The sequence below is a fragment of the Syngnathus floridae genome, chromosome 22 (genome assembly GCF_059516105.1).
Source record: "Syngnathus floridae isolate MCC-2025c chromosome 22, RoL_Sflo_1.0, whole genome shotgun sequence".
Classification (NCBI taxonomy): Eukaryota; Metazoa; Chordata; class Actinopteri; order Syngnathiformes; family Syngnathidae; genus Syngnathus; species Syngnathus floridae.
The window spans coordinates 751,175-767,369 of record NC_142434.1 but is presented as its reverse complement, the minus strand read 5'-3'; the positions used below and the strand labels follow the sequence as shown (position 1 = coordinate 767,369).

Sequence of the window (16,195 nt, the reverse complement as noted above, 5' to 3'; positions counted from 1 at the left end):
GTGTCACTAGAGTCCATTTGAGCACCCATACTCGCCCCCGCCCCTCCCTCACCTTCTCCGGTGACCTCACGGCTCAATCACTCCTGCGATGTGAACTCTCGGTGCAGTGCCGACAATACCAAATGGTTTTGAGCTCTTTGCATCCACATGACACCCGGCCGGCCCTCCTAAGCCCAGCTTTTAATGCTGGAGCCCAGCGCCCCGGCCGGTTATAAATGGGCCAACAGGGGGGAGGCGGCGAGTGTCTGTTACCAAGAAAGGCCACATGCTGTAAACTTAATAAGTACATATTAAGGTTGATATTTTCAATTGCTCCTGTTTGTTTATGTGGAAACGTCTTCACCGCTTTCTAAAATTAGACGCGGCGTGCGGAGGTTCGGTGCCGGGTTAAGTCCTGGTGGACGTCTATTTTGTCGAGCGGCTCTCTACGTATCGGCGGCAGAGCAACTCGTGTGTTGAATTAATTACAATGGCCGCAAATAGGACTACGGGGGGCGGGTCCGCCCGGGCACTGTAGTTTATTTTCGGTCCACCATCCTTTGGCTATAAATAATCTTTCAATTCAGCGCTGAAAGTAATCCCTGACAATACACTCAAAAAGAACCGCTTGGGGTGCATGTCGGAAAAAAGTAGCCCCAAACGTTTGGGTGACACCGAAAGAGTTGGAGGAATGGACGACAGCAACTCTCATTGAAGAATATTACGAGTTGCGTCAAAAAGCGTCGGCCAAACATTTTGAACTGCTTTCTCATTCAATAACAACTTTTGACTAAGGGCTGGGACGTGGAACGATTCTCATCGCCCCGATCCAAAAAGCTGGCGTGGTCGCAGAAGGGCTGAGGACAGAGATGCTCGCTGTGGGCCAGACGAGAGAGGAGAGGAGGAGCGTGCCATCTATCTATATAAGGCCTGAAAGCCATGTGCCCCCCTGGATGTTCCTCCTCTCCCCCACCCCTCCGCCAAGACCTCCAAAACGTAACCCCCCGCGCTCTCCTCATCTCGCATCACTCTCGTCCGAGTGCAGCGACGCTCTCTCGCTCTACCTGCCGCCCCCCTCCCCCTTGCCGGTGGACTCCCCGCGCCTCATCCCGGCGACCTCCCGTTGAGTTCCACAGCTCGGAAGCTGCGCTTTTTTTTCTTGACCGCCTGACGCTCTCATTGGGACCCGGCTCAAGATGCCAGAGCCCCCGAAGAAAGGTAGGGCTGCAGAAGGGACTGCGACAAACACCAGCCGAGTGTTTTATGGGGCAAAAAAAAACCCAAAACGGGTTCGGTGCTGTTTGGTTTTGGTGTTGTACGGTCGATGCGTGCATGGTTGAGGAGCGTCCCTGCAGAGACGGTGGCCGGACTTGGGATCAACGATACAAATTGCTCCAGGTGTCTCCCAGATGATTCATGGCAAAGTCCATATTAAACTAGACACCGCGTCTAAAAGCATCCCCGCGGTCCCGCCCCCCTCTTTGGAAGCATGACATCTGTCATCGGCAATATCACGTCCATCCACATTCCTGTTTAATCCACGCCTGTCTGTCGTTATGCGATGCTATTACCTCTACCTTCTCCATTAGCAGATCAGATATGCCCGTAAAGAGTACATTTAAAACTTTAGGGAGAGCCGATGGGTTTTGTTTTTTCCTCGTGAACCTGCCATCCCCTCGAGGACCGGTGATTTATCAGAGGACTATCTATACATAGATGATATAGATATTTTCTTTTCAAAACGATGGTGCTATGAGCTGACGGAGCAAGTAAATATCAGTGCAGATCCTGGTTGAGTGACAAGTGGTCATTAACTAGTATGACTAGAAAGGGAGTGTTTTTTCCTCCTTGCGTTAATTGGCCCCATTCAAATAAGACTTTGGTACGTGAGGCTTTTGTTTGTAATGAGGTCTGCGGCATTGAATTGCGTCATCAGCCATTTATCTTCAGTGAGAATTTGCTCCAAGGGTGACTTTCCCATGCGCATCCACGGATCCAATCGGTGACGAGCATCACCCCAAAATAATAACATCCCCCGGCAGATACTGTAAATGTGCATTGTTCTTCAAATGGGTCGGACCAGCTGTTGTTTTAGACGCCCCCCCACCCCACCCCCCACTCTGGATGCCAACAGGAGATGATGGGTCGACAGAGTACCTCTCGGGGGGCCAAGATTCTTGTCCCTGGAATAGTTTGGAATGAGCTCACTTTTAATCCCCATCCCTTGTTCCCTGCCATCTCCCATCCCTCCCTCCCTCCCTCCCTCCCTCCCTCCCTCCCTCCCCTGACACCCAAGCCTCCTCCCCCTTCCTGGCCCGGCACCAGTTCTGACAACCCCACAGCTACTCAAAGGGCAGCCACCCCTTTTGACCCCAAGCACGGCCTCCTTCAACTACTGTCCTCACCTCATGCTGCTTTGTCTTGGGTTTCACTCGCCCAGAAGCCCGCCGCTTGATACAGTATTTCTTGTGGCAGAGTTCCAATACGGCTCCCTCCTCCATTTCATGTCTCGTAATTCAAGACAGTTTGTCATAAGGCAAAAGGAGGATCTCATCCAATTCCACCAAAGGAGTGCGACGGCAGGATTGATGAGGGCTCTGACAGACGTTTGAATTCAAAGACTGGTCTATGTTAGGAGAAGCGACGAGGCAACAGTTGGAGCCTCGGTGAGCCCCTTTCTGTCTGAGCGCCAGCACAGGCGACAGCTGAAAATACCTGCAACCTTGTCAGCTGAACTGGGAGACCTCGGAGGTAAAACAAAACCTTTCTGCCCCCTCATTATCTCTACGGCCATGAGCCTCGTTCTGGGCCCGTCTGATGTGACCCTGCAGGATTGCGCGGCGGTAGCCAGAAACGCATTGTTTGGAAGCGAGCCTCGTGGCTAATTTTGGGCGGCGGAGGAATGCTGACAGGGAATCGGCAAATTCAGGAATATCTGAAGATGAGACGGCAACGGGAGAAGCGGCCCTCAAAAGACAATACGCAGTCAGCAAATGTGCAGAACACGGAGTTGAGGTCTCCAAGGATCTGATGAAGCAGGACGAATTAGGTTTTCCATCCAAGTTAGTGCTGAACCCATGCCAGGCAAAGGTCTCCAACCTTCATGTTCATCCATCTCATGTTTGTTATCACTTTCCCGGTGTTTATCTTCTCCACTAAACCTCGGGGGGGAGCGCTGAGCTCCATAAAAACATGTCGCCTTGCATGGATTTGGCAATTTATGATGTGTCTTTGCGCAAGACTATAAACACCTAAATAAAGGTTAGGTGACTCTCATTGGTACAATAGACCAAAACCAGTTGCGGTGTACTGGAGCTATAAAAAGAAGAGGCAAGTCCAGCTGCCTTTAAGCACTGGACCATGGTCCCGTGGTTCTGTGGGCTGTCTGTGGTTTTTGGATGTCGCAGAAGGTGGTGTGCCACCATCTTAATCACTTAAGACTTTTGGGAGTCAGTTAACCAAATAGGTCAGCGTGTTGCCCATCAAATGCTTCCCAACCGTTTCGTAATGGATATCTCCTTTCTTTTCTCCTTTCAGATGAGACGGCCAACGGACAGCCGGAAGGTGAGTGGGCAATGACGGGTCTCCGCTTGTCACTTCACACCCTCAGACGATGATCAGACAGACTCAGACTTGTCTCTGGTTGGGTAAACACACGGGGCACATTCCTACAGATAGTATCTTTGAGGGACTGAGAATAACATCTCCATCCATCCATCTCGATGAGCTGGATCCTTCCCAGCTGATTTTAGGGCAAGAGGCAAAAATCAACCCTGGATTGGTCACTGGACGATGGAAGGCCATATGTAGACAACTAAACAATTGAGAGATTCTCTGGAGAAGCTGGAGAAAACCCAAGCAAACAGAAAGGTCCAAGTCAACGTAGGAACCCACAAACCAGGAGCTTGAATGAAACCAGTTTTGAACCAACTAGAACATCTTGACCCATTTGGCCACTGCTGACCTAGGACCTGAGAAAGAAGGTATCATATGATACCGAAACTTACAACAGTTCTAATGGCTTCCCCTTGCAGACAGAAAGGGACTGTGACTTTGCAAGAGAAGACCAGACAACATCTCCCAAAGAGAAGCTCATAAACCTTAAGACAGGTTGATTCTCGTAGACAATACAGGACGTAGCCGCTGTGACGACCAGCGAGCTGTCAGCATCTCTAACATTCCTGTCGCAGAGCAGCTGATCCCTCACTGTTGTTTCAGCTGACGCGCCGGGCCGCCCTACGCGAGGACGAGCGGGGTCGGGGGCGGTGGGCGGCGAGCGACGAGCATTTTGCCGTCGCCGCTGGGATTTGACCTTGGAGCCGCAGCATCTTGAGGCTCATGTTGGGAGAAGTTCTACGAAAGCCTCACTAAAAATACCCCTGGGACTTTTGCAGAATAACGACAGCAGTGGCTCAAATGGGGTGACCCAAAGATGACTTCACCATTAGCTTTGCAAAATAGTTTGGTAGTCACCTATAGGTAACCGGGGAACATCATTCATCCAAATCAACACATTTGCAAGCCAGAAATGACATTGTTGGTGTTTGTCTCGTGTATCAAAGTGTAAGCGAGTATGCGTACATGTGTGTATTATGTGTGCTGTTGTCGTACACCAGAGTGCAAGCGGCACCACACGTGCTTTGAAAAGCTTTTGTGCTCATCCAAATCCATTGGCCGCTTTATTTGTCACATGTTCAGAAAGTGTCGCACCAGACAGTAACGGTGCCCCGCCCCCCCCTGCCATTGCCCTGGAGGTCTCTCCGCCCCCAGGTGGGTAAAAGCTTGACCACCTCCATTCTTCCAACAACTCACGCCACGTGTTGGTTTGGGGTGTGCCGTCACATGTATTCTCAGATTTTTAATTCACTACCCGAGGCCTGCGGGTTCTTTGTGGAGGAGGTATGATTGTGGTGTTTTGTGGTTCTTCACGTGCCGTGCTCTCTCCACGCAAAGATGTTTTTAAAGATGGTATGCTCTGGGTGCACCAGGGTGGTAGGAGGTCAAGGTAGGCGCGAAAGGTAAGTGTCCTAGGCAGGAGTGAAATGGGAACAAGATTGACAAAAAGTATTTGGTCAAAAACGGGAAGAATTTGCTTTAGCTATGGATGTGATGTATAGAAAAGGTGAGTCGTGACATTTAGCCATTTTGCGCGATTTGCACCGTCTTGCTAGGCCTTTATCCTTGACGTTCCGATGGGTCATGTTGGAAGACTGCAATCAATTTTGCTCAACTGTCGAGTGAATTGTATTTCCATACATGAGCCTAGCCTGATCACTTTCCGCGATGACTGTGCTTTTCTTCACAGAGGAAGCCAATTCACTCAAGAAACTGTCAATTGAGCTGCCTAGTAAGATGCCTCTGCTCAGTCCCATGACAGAGTTTCTGACAAACGCGGTCACCTTCCCTAAATCACTAAATAACCAAATAAAATTAGAGCATAGGAAACATGCTGGCAGACATGTTTTTGGGGTGTGTTTGGACAAGTACAGCAGATAGAAGTGGGGCTGTCCCCTTGCTAACATATTAACAGCCACCTTTTAACTCAAGGTTATACTTTCAATTTTGCCCTTTGAGTCGTTCCCGTCAAACAGCAGATACAATTCTTGATCAATACTCCCCCCCCCCCACAAAACTAATCGCTTGGCATTTTTTTTTGTCTTGACGTGTGCTTGCTCCGACGGACTTTACAGTACGATTCCCGCCACTATGCTGTAAATCTCTCTTTGTCTTTATTTAGATGATAGCGTCCCTGTTACCTCCATGGGGAGAAAAGACTCAGGTAATTGAGTGGTAGTCACAGTCACTAGCCAATGTTGATATTGTTACATACACCCGGGAATCGGAAATTGCGTTGCTTTTATAAAGATCCTCCGTCGCCCGTGTTGGACATCATAAGAAGTAAGTTGTCTGCTCTTTCGTGTCTATTTCATGCTTTCAATGTCGCTTAAACCGCCACTGCTCCTGCTGCTGGTGTAAATGATAGAACATGTCCAAATGTGTCTTTCTGTCTGTCTGAGTGGTAGGACCAAAAGGTGGGCGTTTGTCACGTGGTTCCGACCAAAATGATTGACTTACTTGCTCCTTTTTAAAATGTACAACTGTGTTTGTCCTCATTGTGAACCAGTGTGGTCTTTGGGTGAATCCCAACCCCCAGAGGAACTGGAAAAGCCCATCGAGAACCCACCGGCAGAAAAGCCGGCGGAGAACCCACCGACGTCCACCCTGCTATCAGAAAGACCCGTGAGCGGCACGGTGACAGTCGGTAAGCAGGACGTGAAGAACGCTTGGGGATGGAAAGTGCACACCCGACGTCCACATTAACGCCCATGTTTGTCTTGACTAAGGCGGGGACATCACCTTTGTCGCCAAAGTGGAAGCGAAAGACCTTCTCCGTAAACCCACCATCAAGTGGTTTAAGGGAAAATGGATGGACTTGGCCAGCAAGACAGGAAAGCACCTGCAGCTCAAAGAGATCTTTGATCGCAACACCAAGGTCGGTCTTGGCCTTGGCCTCCAGCGTCTATCCGATGCGGAGTTCTCTGACTCTATCTTCTCGGATAGGTCTACACATTTGAGATGCATATCATCAAGGCCAAGGAGAATTACGCGGGCAATTACAGGTGCGAGGTCAGCCTCAAGGACAAGTTTGACAGCTGCTCCTTTGACCTGGAAGTGAAAGGTGGGTCAAAGCACCGAGCAGGCGCTGCCGTCAAGACAATGAACGAGTTACTGTGAGCTTGTTCCGCTCTCTTCCAGCCGGGGGATCGCAAAGTATCGATATTCGATCTGCTTTCAAGAGGAGGTAATGCGAGACGCTAGGTTGTGGATTGTGTATTCAGTATGCCACACAAAAGGTACAATCCTGTAAATGCATACAGTACGACATGATTGCCACAATCGAGCGCCTTTAGACCACGAAAGGCCGCCCGCCGGTATCTAAACATCCCCCACAAACAATGTGTCCGGAAGGCAATACAAAGCACCGTGATGCCATTGCGCCGTCAATGTCACCGTGGACGCGAGACTTACACAAACCGCCTTGTTTCAAAAGCAAAGATTGAGGTCTTGTGTAAGAAGCAATCACTTGTTAGCTCACAGCTGATTGAGCGTTGGCTTTGTGTTGTACTTTGAGCATTGTTTTTCCTCTTTCATGATATCCGTATTAATCTCTCCCTTGTTAACAACAGCACCGACGGCCAAGAAGATGCAGGGGAGCTTGACTTTAGTGCTCTCCTTAAACATAGGTGAGAATCATTTGCTCAGCCGCTGAGAGGATGTTGCCCTTTCTTCCAGTTGTGTTTGCTGCTTTTGCTTTGAAAGAATGATTCATATGAAGCCACCCTAGGAATGGCCAGCCTATGTCTAGCACGCTTCTCTTGGTTGCTCCAAATTATCCCAGTGATGCCAACAATGGAGGCTAAAGCGAAAGCGCAGACCAGACGACCAGATAAATGATCCATTTATTTTGGGCTTGTCTCTTCTTTTCCCCTACATATTCAGACAACAGAGGTTAGTAGAGCCAAAACCATAGGTATTAAAAGCATTAGACCTTACTGCGGGTGAGTACTGTCATCTGCTGCTCGAGTCCCCAGCATGACGGGGTCTCCAAGAATTGGACGAACAAAGAGTGTTGGCGTACAGTAGCTTGGTAACACTTCATTTGAAAGCAACATTCTGAACGGCTCCCGCTTGCAGTCAGCAATGACGGAAACGCTCTTGGAGCACCGTTTCCCATTGTTACGCATGAGCCACAGAGAAATGATGCCCGTAAAATAGTGTTATCGCTACATTGTCGTTCTATTTCAGGTGAGAAATACAAGGCAAATACAGCCATGTTTATTTCGGCTTTCCACATAATCATGGCCGGAAATAAACAGAAGGTGTACGAATGGAATAACATTTGCTCATGGTTTTTTTACCTTGCTAACATTTGGAAGAATGTCCATGAACGACAGAAGTGACTGAATGTTCTCTTAACGCAAACGGTCAATGGGTTTACTAACCAAGAGCTCACAAATCTAAGATTCCAAGATTCTAACACTATGCGAGCTTCCCTGACTGGATCAATGCAATGAGGAAAAAAATGGTTCCCAATTCCAAGAGCCAAATGTACTCAGAACACGCTACTTGTTGGTAGCCAAAAAAACGAACTGGTCATGGGAAGCAAAATGTCGTACACATGACGAGGTGGATTTCGGCCAGAAATCTCCAGGATCAAAGTAAACTCAGGTTTACTTTGCATGAAGCCCATCCTTTTGTGTGACACGTCCTGAGGAAATCGAATCTCATATTAGAGTTGAATTTCCTCAAGACATGTTGCAAACACCTGCCCGTGACTGTGGTCCTCACACAACATCCAACACCCCCAGGGAGCACAAACAGCAGGACGACGCTCCCGAGGTGGACGTGTGGGAGATCCTGAAGAACGCCCGTCCGGATCAATATGAGAAGATCGCCTTCATGTATGGTATTACGGATCTGAGAGGCCTGTTGCGTAGAATGAAGAAGATTCCCAAAGAGGAGAAAAAGAGCGAAGGTAAAAAAGAATCACTCGGCCAATGTCAGAGAGGACAATGTTGACGAAAATACGCCTGGCGTTTTGCAGCCTTTGCCAAAAAACTGGACCCTGCGTATCAGGTAGATAAAGGTGGCAAGATCCGCCTTGCTGTTGATCTGACTGACCCCACGGTCGACCTGAAGTGGTACAAAAACGGAGTGGAGATCCGTCCCAGTCCCAAGTAGGTCGCCTATTGTGCCAGGAAAACGTCGTCAGGCCAAAACACACATAAATGAAGCGCATTTGACACGATGCCGTTCATTTGTGGAACTATGTCCTTTCAGTTGTCTCAGATGTCTTCTCGACTTCAATGTGGCTCTTCCATGACTGCGGAGCTACATTTGAGTGATAATCTCTCATGTATTGTTGTCTTTAATTGCTTTTTGTATGCTTCCGTCCAGGAGAAGGTGGTACCTCCCACACAGGTCTTTAACTGAGCGTAGCATTGACATGACAGTAGATAAGGTCAAGTTCGAATGAATTCCATACCAAGAAAGTGAAGATAAATGCCTTCAGCGCGTGGGCCACCTAGGGTAGATAAGACGCAAGACTTGCCGAGAAACTTAATTTGAAGTCAAAGTCAATGCCGTGCCAAGCTAAAGCCATTTGGGAGGCTATTGCTGTGTTCTGGTTCCATCACCAGGACTTCCTGTCACTCTCCCCACCCCCAGGCATGATGTCTCTCTGTCTATGTCTGTCTGTCATGTCTTGATGCTCCTTCCTGTCTGCCATAATCAATTCCTGCCCACCCCGTGTGCTCTGGCTCTGTTCTGGCACCGCTGCTGACCTTAAGTCAAAGGAAGTAAGTCGATCCGTTTGTCTTCGTGTTCGCTGTTGTCTGATCTGATGCGCACGATGCATGCTGAAAAACTGCCGAGACGCTAGCCTACTTTACAAAGAGGAAAAGGAGCTCAAGCAACTTGTTCGGTCAAGCTGACTAATGAATCACCTTTAGGTACATTTTTGAGCATAAGGGCACAGAAAGGATCCTGGTCATCAACAACTGCGCTCTGAATGACGACGCAGCATATTCTGTGGCGGCAGGAGATGAGAAGTGCTCCACAGAGCTGTTTGTCAAAGGTATTGCAAGCAAACATTTCATGAATACCCTTGGTGGACCTGGGTCAGCCTTTTCTTCAGCGCTATCATCATTTCTGGCCATTAGAATTGCCAGTCAAGATTACAAAAGGTCTCGAGCCCGTGACGACCACAGTGAATGAGAGGATTGAGCTGATGTGTGAGGTGACAGAGGACGGCGCCCCAGTCAAATGGTAAGACGATGGTGTCAAATCGTGAGAAGAACAACATGGAAACTTGATTTTCTTTCTGATCTCAGGATGAAGAATGGCGTGGAGATTCCAACAGGGGTTCGCTCCAGATACAGAGTCAAGTGCGAGGGAAACAAACACTACCTGGTGATCGACGACGCATCCCTGGAAGATACCGGGACATACTCCATCATGGCTTCTGGTGGCTCATCAGAGGCTCATGTCCAGGTTGACTGTATGTAAACAGTGATACTTCATTGACTTGCTGTTAGCGCCTTGTTCAGATGTAAGATGAACTCAACTCTGGTCAACAGTGAAACCACTGAAGATCCATCAAGACCTGACGGATACAAAAGTTTTGCTGGGCAAGCCTCTCAAACTGCAATGCGAGATCTCTCCGGGAAACGTCCCGGGCCGATGGTACAGGAACGGACAGCTGATCCAGGAAACCGACCGCATCAAGATTTCACACAAAAATAGGTATGACCTCAATGTTAGACCAACAAAAATGAAAGTGTTCAATAATAAATAACTACAAGGTGTTTTTTTGCAGGGTTCACGAACTTTCAATTGAAGTTAGCTCACTTCACGATTCTGGAGATTACACTTTTGTACCTGAGGGGTACTCACACAGTCTATCTGCGAAGGTTAACGTCATTGGTACGTTCCAATAAGACTCAATGACTTGAGATCACACACCCAAAAATACTAAAGTAATGAATATACAATTTTCTTCAGACCCTCCAAAGGTGCACCTGGAGGGGTTGAACTTTGTAGACAACACTGTGACAGTTGTAGCTGGAAACAAGATGCGCTTGGAGATCCCCATCAGTGGAGAGCCAGCCCCCAAGGTGGTGTGGATGAAAGGTGAAAGGGTCAGTATCTAACTTTTGTCCGCGGCCAGGGTAGACGAGACTTCAGGAGGTCTGAAATAAACGGCTAGCCACATCTCTGTCTCAGGTTATCGCCGAGGCGGGCAACCGAGTCCGAGCGGAAACGTACGTTGACCAGACGAGCCTGACAATTGATATCACGGAGCGCGAGGATTCGGGCAACTATAAATTAGTCCTTCAAAATGAGGCCGGAGAAGCCTCAGCTAGCATCAAGTTGAAGGTTGTAGGTAAGGGATGACAACAAAAAAGTATTGCAGGCCTTTAAAGAATCTCAAAAGGCTCACAGCACATTTTCTTTTTGCAGACATCCCTGATTCTCCAGAGGCGCCTTTGGTCCCTGTGGTTGGAGGCGATTGGTGCTCCATGACATGGGAGCCACCCAAATATGATGGGGGTTCACCAATTTTAGGTAAATGTCCAAATATTGAGCTCGCATCACAGATCGATTGCGCAGCAAAAGGTGAAGTATGTTTGTCCCCCACAGGCTACTACATTGAGAGAAAAAAGAAGCAGAGCTCAAGATGGATGAGAATCAACTTTGACCTCATCAAAGAGACAACGTACGAGCCCAAGAAAATGATTGAAGGCGTCCCGTATGAAGTGCGGATATTTGCCGTCAATGCCATTGGGGTGTCCAAGCCCAGTGAACCATCCAAAGCTTTTACCCCGCTCGGTAAGTCATACAAATGACACTTTAATGTCCTCCGGGACAACAGGTCCGTTTTTCCATCGGCGCTCTCTATGCCATCCTTATCTGGACAATCTTATTTGAACACATCACCGGCATGTCATGCCTTTTTTTGTTTTGTTCAGGTTGAATATAAGTGTTTGATGTGCCCTTGGCACAGCATGCACACAGCTGTTGCCTCCCGTTTCACCACCATCCAAAGCATTTAACTAAGATTTTCATTGGCCACGCAGGAGCTTAAGGAGATATTAAAAAAAGGTCTTTATAACCACTGCCAAACCATCTGCGGATTATAGGTTTAGGAGATTAGGTGAGAGAGTTCAGTAGGAGTGAAACGATTCTGAATAAAGAATGGGCAGAGGCTGGCTGGCAGACAGAGAGGCGCCTCGCCTCGCCTCGCCTCGCCTCGCTCATGTCCTTGTGTGTTGATCTTGCTTGTGTAACAAAAGTCTGATATTTGCATCCTCCAAGCGGTGACCAGTGAGCCCACCATGCTGGTGGTGGATGACGTGACTGACACAACAGTGACCGTCAAGTGGCGTCCTCCAGAAACAATCGGAGCTGCCGGTCTCGACGGGTACTTGGTGGAGTACTGCCTTGAAGGATGTAAGACGACCCGCTGGGCTATCCTTGACAGAATTCAAGGTTAAAAAGATGCCATGTTTCTTTTGCGACAGCTGAAGACTGGGTACCGGCCAACACTGAACTGATAGATAAGACAAGGTACACCATCACAGGCCTGAAGCCCGATTCGAAAGTCTTCATTCGAGTCAAGGCCGTCAATGCTGCGGGAGCTAGCGCTCCACGAACCACTCAGCATGCCATCCTTGTCAAGGAAGTTATCGGTAAGGAAAATAATTCCAAGGGAAAAAGTAAAGACAAATGAAAGTTGCTTCTCAGAGCCTTCCATTTTGTGCCACGCATCAAGAACCACCCAAGATCCGTGTCCCCCGACACCTGAAGCAGACTTACACTCGACGAGTTGGCGAAACTCTCAACCTTGTGGTGCCGTTCATGGTAAGCAATTGTCAAGTTTGAGTTCGTCTCTTCAGAATCATTGAACATACGAAGTCAACGACGATGTCCATCTAGGGCAAACCGAGGCCGAAAGTGACTTGGTTGAAGGACGGTCAACCCATTGATCCTGCCGCCGTCAGCATTCGGAACACCGACTGTGACAGCATGATCTTCATTCGCAAAGCAGAACGGAGTCACTCTGGGAAGTATCAAATGAAGGTGCAGGTAGAAAGCCACGAGGACACAGCTGACATGGACATCCAGATCATAGGTGAGGGAATCATGAAGCGTGGAAAGAAATATGTTCATGACCAAACCTTTGGCTCATTTCTCCCATTTCTATACCGTTAGACCTCCCTGGTCCTCCTCAGATGGTGAATATCGACGATGTCTGGGGAGAAAATGTATCTCTGTCCTGGACTGCCCCTCGAGATAACGGCAATGCGGCAATAACAGGCTACACCATTCAAAAGGCGGACAAGAAGACAATGGTAAGCAATACATTTGGAGAACTTGGGCCAAACGTTTGCTCGTCGCAATGACACGTTTCCTGTTCCGAAAACAGGAATGGTACACGTGCCTTGAGCACTACCACCGCATGTCCATCGCGATCACCGAACTCGTGGTCGGTAACGAGTACTACTTCAGGGTCTTCTCTGAGAACATGTGCGGACTTAGCGAGTCGGCCACCCAAACCAAGAAAAGCGCCCTCATCCTCAAAGAAGGTAGGAGAATTTTCTCAGAGAAGTCCGATCGCATGGCCACTTGATACCACTCCGTTCTTTGACTCTTCCACCCGCAGACATGAAGTTGAAAATCTTTGAATTCAATGACCACGACTTCAACGAGGCTCCCAAATTCACGCAGCCGCTCATCAACACGTTTGGCATTGCTGGCTACAACACCACTCTTAACTGCAGCGTGCGTGCCCACCCCAAGGTAGGATCGGCCCAAGTTGGAACCCGGCATGCAAAAAGGACCCTGCCAAGCCAAACCCTGTCTTTGTGTACTCACCGTAGCCCAAAGTGATCTGGATGAAGAACAAGATGATCATTGGCGAGGACCCTCGCTACCGCATGTTTAGCAACCAGGGCGTGTGCACGCTGGAGATTAGGAAACCCAGCCCTTACGACGGCGGCATGTACACCTGTAGGGCCAGCAACGACTTGGGGGAAGCCCAGGTGGAGTGTAAACTGGAGGTCAAGGGTAAGCGTGGACGCAGAGCTTTCATTTCAATTCAAAGTAATCATTTGTAAAAGTAACCAGTGATTTCGAGAGCTACGGGAGGCCAGTTCAAAGTAGGCTCAAATGTGTGTTGTGGGGAAAAAAAGATGACTGGCGTTTAACGACATGTAAGTATCTGTTGTTGTTTTTAACACAGAAGCTAGATGAAATACTCAGCAAGGTGTCCAATGAAAAGCATATATCTCCATCATGTGTTGTTTTTGAAGAAGAAGAAAAAAAAAAAAAAACACGTTCAGAGATACATGCATTCATTGGTTGGCTCCTTTGGAATTTAAATATACAGTAGATGGTTAACCTCAAGCTAACTTCATTGAGAGCAAAAGGTCTCTCTCTCTCTTTTTTTTTTTTTAACACGTTTTACCGACATAAGCATTTTAAAACGAGCTAATGTTACTCCGCTCATGGTGTGCTAACGACACCAGCAGGTAGCGTACACGATTAAATGTCATTTCATGTGTCAAATGTCACCTTTAAAAAAAGTTCCATCCTCACTTCTTTGACTTGACAGCAATTTTGTCTCCACAGTGGTGCCACTTTCACTTGTTAACTCCTCATATAAAAAGATTTTCACAGCGGTACACCCCCCTGGTGCACACCTATAACCCCATGTAAACATTTTTGCTAACCCATATTCTCTTCTCTCTCCCCCCAGTCCAAACTCAAGAATTATGAATGTTTGTTCTCACCTAAGGTAAGCTTTCATATGGATCTGGCATATGAAGCTTATGTCATTCATGATGCATCTCGCCGTCAGCCTGCTTCTAACTTTGACTTGCTGGTCGGGACTATGGCCGCTATTCCCTTTGCAGGAAGTCCCCCTCCGACGGCCATTTTAGCGTAATGGGATTTGCATGAATCCTCACGGCTGGACTCCTTTCGAAGTCTATTTTGTAATTTGCGTCGCTTGCCATTTTGTGACTCGTGAGTGTTGTGTGCGGACGACACGAGGTGAGTAAATTGCTTGCTAAACAAGAGCCGACGTACCTTTTTTTTTCTCTCGTTCTCTCGTGGCTGCCATCGGCGAACATTTTACAGCGCTGAAAACAAAGCAAACAAAACGGTTACTCGTTTTTTTCTGGGTCTTTTTTTTCCTGCTCAACGTTTTTGGCCAAGTGGCTGGCTGTATGTGCAAAGCCTCAGCTTGTGTCCCAGGTCAGTTCTACTTTGTTTGGAATAGTTTAAGCTGGACTCAACCAATCCATTTAAGTCACAAACAAAAAGGAATACTGACTTACTTTTGATGGAATCTTGCATTGTAGATGCACTGCACAAAAGTAAAGAAAAAAGCATTAAGTTAAATGCTACATCAAACAGTAAAATAACGTAAAACTACTCACCACTTGCATGTCGTCAGTTTGGGACGAGGATGGCCTGCGAAAGCCTTAAATGTAACGCCACTCACTTTGCAACAAGCAGCATTCTCCCAAAAGTCATGTCGCTTATTGCCACCAGCAGTTGAGGTTTTCTGTAAGCACACAGAGGCCAATGCTTCAGGTAAACACATAATGGTAAAGATTGGCGTAGTGCGAAGCCATGATTTAGTGGCACGTGAAAAGCATTTCTGCCGTCAATGCTGCTTGCTACCGACTGTTTGGGGCTCACTATGCACGAGAGCAAAGCAGAACTGAAACAACTGGGACAACCTACACCTTCCTTCCCACTTTGTTGACGAGTGTTCCCCCATTGTCCCCCCCTGATCTATAGGAGGGTTCACCTTCTATGAACTCATGCAACGCGGCGTGCCCCTGCACCTGATTGACAAGTACATGACGGAGACGAAGGTTGTCGAAGAAGACAAGTAGAGACTTGTCGAGCTTTAGCTGCAAAACGTGCTGCCACGAGTGACACCCCTCTTCTCTCACCTACACCTAACCACTACGGGAGGCCAGTAGCCTGGATGCGGGGATGGAGGAGTGGACGGGGGGGGGGGGGGGAGGACGCACTGGTCTTTGTGTGGCATGCTGTGTCACTCTCTGTTTTTTATTTGTACGTCTCAATCAGCTCGGATGCATGTCAGCAGCTCTTGTTTTGCTTACGTGTGGAAAACATTACGAATACAAAACTACGATGTTCTTTATTTTGGTGAGGGTGGGGGTACTCTGAGGGGCGGGGCATGTATAAACAAATGTTTGTTTTGTCTTTGTATGGAGTCTCTGAAGAAAACTTGGCTAAACGAATGTGTCGATGACTCAAGAAGAGGGCAAAGCGGATGGGAAAAAAAGAAAAGTGGTTGATTCTGCATGAAATCTTGTCATTTTTCGGATTATTATTGGCGACTCGGGAAAAAAATTGAAGCTCGGTAAACATGCGCATGCCTTTGTAATTATGACTCATGGATTACAATAAATGGCAATTTTAACTATGGCATTGTTTCTGGATATCTGAAGAGTTATTTTCCTACTTCAAATGAAAGTGTGTCTACTGTGTTTAAATCTGATTATCGTGGAAATTTTGGATTTACTGTATGTGTACAGTATACTAAGGCCACAAAGTAATTCTCATTTTACACTCGGTTTTATTCTTAAAATTAATATATATTTTAAACAAT

General features: G+C 47.7%; 1 protein-coding gene and 1 long non-coding RNA gene across 3 annotated transcripts; one reads left to right on the top strand and one right to left on the bottom strand.

Moving 5' to 3' along the window:
• Positions 1-951: 951 nt before the first annotated feature.
• On the top strand, positions 952-16,011 carry mybpc1 (myosin binding protein C1). Of its 2 annotated transcripts, XM_088367454.1 has the most exons (30): positions 952-1,197; positions 3,517-3,543; positions 4,678-4,749; positions 5,285-5,326; positions 5,717-5,758; positions 6,104-6,241; positions 6,324-6,472; positions 6,541-6,658; positions 6,736-6,781; positions 7,167-7,223; positions 8,349-8,515; positions 8,585-8,717; positions 9,492-9,616; positions 9,702-9,807; positions 9,873-10,039; positions 10,119-10,284; positions 10,358-10,464; positions 10,543-10,679; positions 10,765-10,924; positions 11,002-11,106; positions 11,182-11,370; positions 11,857-11,991; positions 12,063-12,230; positions 12,314-12,402; positions 12,478-12,673; positions 12,754-12,893; positions 12,968-13,127; positions 13,205-13,341; positions 13,422-13,608; positions 15,352-16,011. In XM_088367454.1, the coding sequence occupies exons 1-30, from the start codon at positions 1,176-1,178 to the stop codon at positions 15,447-15,449; spliced, it is 3,585 nt and encodes a 1,194-aa protein (XP_088223580.1). In that variant the 5' UTR covers positions 952-1,175; the 3' UTR covers positions 15,450-16,011. The 2 variants fall into 2 exon arrangements, with proteins under 2 accessions (XP_088223580.1, XP_088223581.1); XM_088367455.1 differs by lacking the exon at positions 4,678-4,749.
• On the bottom strand, positions 14,552-15,295 carry LOC148379025 (uncharacterized). The gene is made up of 3 exons (XR_015855473.1): positions 14,985-15,295; positions 14,883-14,911; positions 14,552-14,684 (listed from the first exon to the last, which is right to left on the bottom strand). It is a non-coding gene; the product is annotated as an uncharacterized LOC148379025 (long non-coding RNA).
• Positions 16,012-16,195: the final 184 nt, after the last annotated feature.